At 39.0% G+C, this 7,887-nt stretch overlaps 1 protein-coding gene across 2 annotated transcripts in view; it reads left to right on the top strand.

The window, feature by feature from the left end:
• The first annotated feature begins 74 nt into the window (after nucleotides 1-74).
• Nucleotides 75-7,887, top strand: part of LOC102192658 (striated muscle preferentially expressed protein kinase-like) — a 59,832-nt gene continuing 52,019 nt past the window's right edge. For both annotated transcript variants that reach the window (XM_005749459.2, XM_013915016.1), the window contains exons 1-2: nucleotides 75-517; nucleotides 1,982-2,539. In XM_005749459.2, the coding sequence (XP_005749516.1) occupies nucleotides 2,155-2,539 (385 nt within the window). In that variant the 5' untranslated portion in view covers nucleotides 75-517; nucleotides 1,982-2,154. The remainder of the gene's footprint in view (nucleotides 518-1,981; nucleotides 2,540-7,887) is intronic.

Genomic DNA, 7,887 nt, shown 5'->3' with positions numbered 1-7,887 from the left:
GTGTGTGTGTGTGTGTGTGAGAATAGGTTATACATTGCAGGCTAGGAAATGTGACCTATCTGTGGTGGTGCAGCTGTCGTTCCCGACCTGCAGGAGTTGGGAGTGAAGCAGTGACAAGGGAGAGAAGGAGACAGATAACACGAACCAACTTGAGAACATTAAAGCCTAAAAAGGTTAAGGGTGTCGATTTTAAAAAGCACTTACATTTTCTTTTAATGGTAAAAACACAAGACCGGAAGGCCTGAGTCGTTTGACATTTAGGAAAAAAGGGATCTGTCTCTGTCTCACCTTCACCAGGGTTCAAGCTGTTGAAAGGGACCATGGCCGTGGCTGCTAATGCTACATGATCTAGGGTGGCCTTACACCTACAGCCCGTGCTCGCTGAGGACACTGAGAGACACGGGCTTTAGCAAATGATTTGAGATGAAACATTTTGCTCCATGGATCTTGTTACCTTAACATGGACTTTGCGGGGATGTCCAAAGGGATTCTTGTCGGCTTTGATGGCAAGAGAGAGGTAAGGTGCATTACTTTCTATTATATAGCCTATTTTAGGCGACTCCTTGGATCAGCATATGAAACATCATACATTAACACATGAAAGAAATACGCCAGCTATTCTTTAATTTTGCTTCTCCACTTGCTGTCATCTGGAGTGATCACTACACTTTTTCCTACACAGGCTTATGAAATTCTGCCCTTTAAATGGCAAAAAAATGTCATTTTATTGTCATAATTGAATAATTGAATGAATTTTTCCCTCATTTGATTAGTATTATTATCATTTAGAAAAAAATTGCCAACATTAACTGCAGGTAGGTGAAGGAAACCAAATCACGACCTTTGGCGTCACAGTCCTTTGACAACTTGTACCACTCTTCAAGCTACAGGCTGTTGTTTAGTCTAAGACCCACTAGTGGCATCCAAAAAGGTTCTAAAATTGGTTCTCCCTCCCGGCTACCACAGCTTGACTTCTCTGTGGTTCATCAGTTTCGTGGCACGGGTGCCAAAATGAGAGGACATACAATAATGACATACACATACAGTGACTGCTGAAAGTGTCCCTGCAGTGATTTCTAAGGCAGAATCCTCACTTTTTTTTGGACCTGAAGATCATGAGCATCCAGTATTGATTTTCAGCCTTTGTACAAAGAGATTTTTCCAGCTCTTCTGAATCTTTTGATGATGTTATGTTCTGCAGATGATGAAATATTCACAATCTTTACAGTTTTACATTGAGAAACATGTAAAAATATCATTATTATTATTATTAATAATAATGATAAAATAATAATAATATAAACATTATTATTCTCCTCTGCCCGTCTTTACTTAACTTACTTACATTAAACTTATTCATGTTACAAACATGTTACTATGGTAATGTGCCTCCAGCAGCTGCTTGTTAGTTCCACTTATTTTTCCAGGCTTTTGTGTTGCTGCTTCAAAATAAGCTAATATTTTGTATGAAATACTAAAATGTCCCAGTTTAAACATTTCATATGTTTTCTGTTCTCCGCCGTGAATAAAATATGGGTTTTTGAGATTTGCAAATCATTGCACTCTGTTTTTATTTACATTTTTCACATCATCCAATTTTTGGGGGGAATTGGGGTTATAAGGAAAGGTCACAGTTTGGGTTAAAACACATTAACAAGCTCAGTTTTCCCACTAAAGCCCGTAGTAAACCTGGGCTTCTCACAATTTCATGCAACAATATTCAGGTTTGCACTGAAGACCAGGATGCTTTTTTGTCACTTATAATGACTTTACTTTCACTTGGTATATAGAGACATTACAAAGGGTACAATCAGCCCCTTTTAAGCCATTTTAATAACCAGTTTCAAAATAATACATTTTATACATATTACAGAGTAAAAATATCTCTTTTTTGTTTGTTTATTTGGGTTTTTTTTGGCATGTTGGGATCGGTAGATAACTTTGATGTCAGTGTGATAAATATACTCTGTTTTTTTTTCAGTTCCTGGTGCAACATCCCAGCTCAAACCCCCTATGCACTCCCAGTGAGCCCAGAGACATCTAAACTAATGGAGTCTTTCAGAAGAGGCATTCAATAAATGCAGTTCATCTTGATAACCCAGTCAATTGCCAGATAAGAAGTACAGTTAATTAAAAAGTCTTTAAGAAGTCAAGATGGCAGAAAGCCACGGTTCAAGTTCCAGTTCCAGTTCGAACATCCCTTCCAAGAGGGCCAAAATCAGCATTGACCACGTTCCAGAAAATGGGGCTAATATCCAAGAACCAGCAGCTCCGGTTTTTGTGCGTAAGCTCCGTAAAGCAGCAGTGGGAACAGGTTGTGATATCCGACTGAGGGTGTCAGTGCTGGGGCATCCGACACCTTCGCTGGCCTGGTACCGCAACGATGAGCTCTTATCTCCATCGGAAGCCCAGGACTCGGGTGGTCTCTGGATACGAGACTGCCGCACAAGTGATGCTGGCTTGTACACATGCGTGGCAACCAATGAGCTGGGAGAGGCAAGGTGCAGTGCCGTCTTGGCCGTCATGGACCTCGGTGAAGGTAATCACAAGGAGCTTAAACACATTGTTCCTATCAAAAGAAGCCATCATGATGAGGGATTTTAAAGCTTTAATGATATATAACTGATTCAGTAAGACCAACCGGTAATTTGCACAAATACTACACCAATAATCTTGTTAATCTTTATTGTCTTGAAACCTTATCCTACTTATTAAAAGTGCATTTAAGTTCCAAGAGCCGAGATTGGGTTTTAAGTTTCATATAGTCAGCCCATCTTCTATGTCTGCAGAGCCTCACTGGGAAACACTTAAAATTAGCTTGTTGCATTCTCTCTGCTGCACAGCTGAACATTACAGAATATATATGCTATACAGTTCTTAACAAATTTATTAGGGTGTCTGGCATGAAAGCACAAAAACACAAATATTTTAGGAATCTGTCAAAAGCCTGTTGAAAATGAAATATTCTTATTTTTTAGGGACGTTGTATATTATTCTTGTATTTTGCACCTGTAACTAAAATCAGAAAACCTCCTGGTAGACTGGGGAACATATCCTTCAAGACTTTAAGTAGACTGTCTACACGAACTGCCTGCCACTTATTGGTTGTATCACTAGTTTGACAACTTGCTATTTTGGCATATACAACCTGCGCAATGATATAATAATAATACAACAAAAATCAAGTAGATGTCAGCTTTAAACTTTCAGTCTCTGGTAGTAGACAAGTTCTTGGTTTTATGCTGATTTTATAATGCTGTACAAATAAGCACAATGATATTAAAGTCACTGTGTGGATTGTTCTGCAGATAAATAAGTGTGTGACGTGGTTTTTGCTTCAATACTGTAAATTCTCACTTTTAGTAGAAATGTCTTTTGACTGAAAATAAAGACCTCATATCTTGTTTACAAGATTTTTAAAATGCTGGTGTCAGTCATTCTGTATGGATTTTTGAATCTGCAGAAATGCTTGGGAAGGTAAATATTTCCAAGCCAATGCTTAACAGCTGATTGAACAGAAGACCGAGGCCGTGACGGCGCTGTAAAAAGTCATTTAGCTGTAAAGATACTGCTGCTTTTGCAGCTCTGTATCACTTCCAAAATTAGAACACTTGGCTGAGACAGTTTTGCTCAGGGTGTCTGGTCTTGTCAGCATAAATTCACACAGCAAGGCATGCGAGGCATAAGTTATGTATCTGGGAAAAAAGAAAAGATCAGTCCCATCTGTCACATCTTCAACATCAGTTTTTCCAACTCCCACATGCTGACATCTTGTCAGTGCAGTGTAATGCAGCTACTTTAAGTGCAGGCTATGAAGTGAAGTAGTCAGAATGAAAAAGGTAGCATGTAGCAGATACTGCTGCATGAAAGCACATAAGATTTAGTGTCTTTGTCAAAGACATTTCATTCATGGACTGTCTAACAGTCTGCTTGTCTAAATTTTTTTGTTTCTTCACACCAGTGTTGGTCAAGTTACTTGAAAAAAGTAATTAGTTACCAATTACTGATTACTTCTCCAGAAAAGTAATCCCATTATTTTACTGATTACTTATTTTCAAAAGTAATTAGTTACTTAGTTAATTAGTTACTTTTAAAAAACATAATACACAACCTAAATACGTAGCAATAGAAGCAATAAAACTTTCAGCCCAGTTCTATTTTTTATGCATAATCAAATGGAAAGCCTCTTTTTAAAAAATGTTTTATTAGTTTTAATCTTTTAATTTTATGCACATTGCATTAAGCAAAATTTATATATGCAACTGTCTTTGAAATTAAGAAATTGTTTAACATTTAAACCTATTTTCTGCATATTCCAGCATATAAAATAAAATAATGATTTGTGTTTACACTCACTCTTTCAAATAGATGCAAGTAAAACACAAAAAAAATAAAATAAAATCAAAGATCCAGCGGCACTGAGTCCTGTCGCAGCGGTCATGTCAGCGGGGTGATCTGTGAATTTCACATTCATGTGGCGGCTTGCTGGGTGCTTGCTCGGATTTGAAACGCTGAGGAAAGAAGTTTTCTTCCCCCGCAGAGTGAACAGCGGATGCTAATGTTTTTGTCACTTTTTACGGAAAGTCAAAGTAATGTCAGTACTTCCAAGCTTTAAACGCTGCATGGTTGTACTCTCTCCCGCACTCCATATTATCCATTGTTGATCTACACATGTCTGTTGCTGCGACGGACATCGCATGCGCTTACGTCAGTGTCATGAGATGCTATCACAAACAAAATCACGATGGTTTACTAACGCAGTAACGCAGCGTGTTTACAGGAAAGTAACAGTTATCTAATTACTTTTTTTTTGCAATAGTAATCCCTTACATTACTAGTTACTTGAAAAAAGTAGTCAGAAATACAATAACGCAGTCCATCTTGGCTCCACGGTGCTGTTACCTACTGGAGAAGGAACATACTACCAGATTGTACACTAAAAAAAGGATTATTCATAATTTAGAGTAAAATACAACAAAAATATGTAAAATAAAAGGTTTATTTATTCAAATATTCAATCATTAAAGAAAACATGCTTGATATAAAGTGAATGCATATCATGAAATTTACCATTTTATATTATACTTACATAAAAAAAAATTACATGAAAATCTTACATATTATCAAATTACATCGTTTTCTGTGGGGTTACTAAAGTATTCTGATTCTGACCACTTAAAACCAACATTTTGGGCACAAATGTCACATTAAACTTCACATGAATCCAAGTCTTTCAGTGCCTTTAGTAGACAGTCAGAACACTGGACCTAATTTTCCAAGCTTATCTCTGTGATGTTTACTAGGTTTGAACACTCACAGCCAGTTTGCATCATCACTTTGAGTGCTTTGTGTGGCTTGCCGTGCGATCATTGTATTGCTGGGAACATTTCGTCACAGTCTCGGTGCCCTGTCCTGTCTACAAATTTGACTGCTGAGCTCACATGTCAGCAACTCTCACACTATGAGCTGGCACGTACGGTCCAGCTGGTGCACTGTATCACTCAGCTCCTTTGCATTCTCTGTCTCTCTCTTCTGGTTTTGATCTATCACGGCTACCTACCTCTTTACGGCTACCTACCTAATATCTTTATCTTATTCTCCCTCTGCTCATTTTGGACTGATTGAAAATGATCCTCAACATTAAGCCGTGCATAGTTTCTCAGTTTGTTTGCTTTAGTTTTTTCTCCTTATGCACAGAGCAATACAGTTAACACCTTAAATCAGACTTAAATCACTAAAATAAAGAACTAAGTTGGATGTGACTGTCGTGGGACACAACAGTCACGTGGACCTCTCTTGCTTTTTCCTATTTTCTGAAACATACTTCATATACACTGCTGGCATGTTCAGATTATTAAACATGGCCAAATATTCAAATAATAATCTCATTGGCAAATAATCGCTAAGAGCCAAAAGCTCAGGCTGCTCTAAATATTCACTTTCAGGCTTCTTTTTTTAAACTCTGGTGTAGTGGTTAAAACATTTGCTTGGCAAACGAAAGGCTGCTGGTTCAATTCCAGCCAGAGATGGGGTTACATCAGGAAGGGCGCAAAACTCAACCTGCCAAATTGAACCTGTGTAGCTACATGTGGCGACCTCTTGTGGCAAAGAAATTGCTGAAGGTAGCTTTCTGTCTATGTGATAACAAAGACAGCATAAATTCGATTTAGAGGACATAATGATATACTTGCACATGTCAAACAGGGGCCTAAATTGGACAAAAGAGGCTTTGTTTCTCTTTTTTTCTTGCTACTTACGTGAAAACCAGCAATTCACTGTTGCCTCTATATTTTTATCCATCCTGTAGGTTTTATTTTCTTATCTTCCTGACCACTGCCTCCCTCTTACATCTCCCCTCTTCTCACTCTCCTTGTGGTTATTTATGGCCCGGTATGTGCCGTGCCGGCCAGAGGGCTCGTGCTCTAGTGATGTGTGGATGCCGTCGGCCCCCTTCTCTGATTGCACCAGCAGACATCACAGATAATTATAGCTTCGCCACGGTCAAGACGCAGCACTGTCACACTCAATCACGCTCAGCTTGATGAATAAAGAGAAAAGGAGGGTGCGCTGGGATTGGAGGGGCTTAGTGTATACTTGCCCATGTGGGAACAGTCACTGTGTGTTCTGGCTGCTTTTGAGCATCACTCAGTGAGTCAGACACTCAGGTCTATCACTTTAAGATATCATCCTGAGCGATCAGACCAACCAGAAACCAGAGCGGTCCAGTGTCACGAGCCCACACTGCTTTATTAATGTCACCTTCTGTCGTACAGCATTAATGTGCCGTCACACATCATAAGGCTGGATTAGCAGTTTGATGAAACAGCAGGAAATGGCAAATTGACCATCATTTGTTTTTTTTATTAAGCTACTTTTACAGTAAATTATTGTAAAAACTGTGATACAGTGGTGTGAGTGAACATGTCAGGCACGACTTGCAGTTACTGATAAGGTAACATTTGAAAAGTTCTTTAGAAAAAGGCACTCAAGCTTAGGTAAGGACATAAAGGACATCCAGAGACATCTAAGGGTTCATAACACATAACACAGCTACAACTTTGCTTTAATCTTTGTTTTTTTCTTGCTCTGGCTGCAATATTATTCTCAGACGTTCAGTTTACATTTAAGGTGGAACTTGATAAATCCTGTTGACAATGACTTCCAAGTTTTATTTGCAAAGCTGCCAAATACAAGCCAAAGATGGGAAAAGCAGGCAGTTAAATAATTTCTGCATTTGCTTTGTTTTTACACGGGTGATGTCTGTTTTATATTCTTACTCTCTCAAGAGCTTCACAATTTAATCTGTCTCACAGGGAGTTTAAAAAGTTGAGGTACTTGAAAGACGCAATCAGTAAATTTATCCACAGAATATTACTGACATCCAGCGACGATGGACGAAAGACTTGCTAACAATGCAAAGTGGGCAAATCCCGAGATAGGTTTTTCTCCACTTTGAGACAAACAGTTGAAGTCATTATCAATGAGGGCTAATGCTACTGTTGGCTGACATACGACAAGCTAAGAATACATTACAAGGTTATCTAGGTAGCTAAAACCTGGAATGTCATCTAGCAGTGTACACTAACATAAACAAAGAATGTGTACTATCAACATGGGCTAATAAGTAAATCAGAGGAGCCCAAGATGCCATAGATCAGGGGTGCCCAATCCCGGTCCTCGAGAGCTACCGTCCTGTCACGGTCCGCTGTGACGGACCGAGTGGAGAATGCGTGTAATGGACCCAGGTGCGTACACGAGTGAGCAGACGGGAGTGAGCTTTAACAGAAGGCGAGCCTTTAATATGGCTGAAAACAAGTGTACAAATACAGCAGGGATAACGTGGCTAAACAGAAACCTGAACTGGGAACAAACGATGGTGAGGCTATG

Source organism: Pundamilia nyererei, unplaced genomic scaffold (assembly GCF_000239375.1).
Source record: "Pundamilia nyererei isolate P.nyererei 1_Seehausen unplaced genomic scaffold, PunNye1.0 scaffold00245, whole genome shotgun sequence".
Lineage (NCBI taxonomy): Eukaryota > Metazoa > Chordata > Actinopteri > Cichliformes > Cichlidae > Pundamilia > Pundamilia nyererei.
Note: the sequence above shows the minus strand (reverse complement) of the source record. Positions and strands in the feature narration are given on the sequence as shown.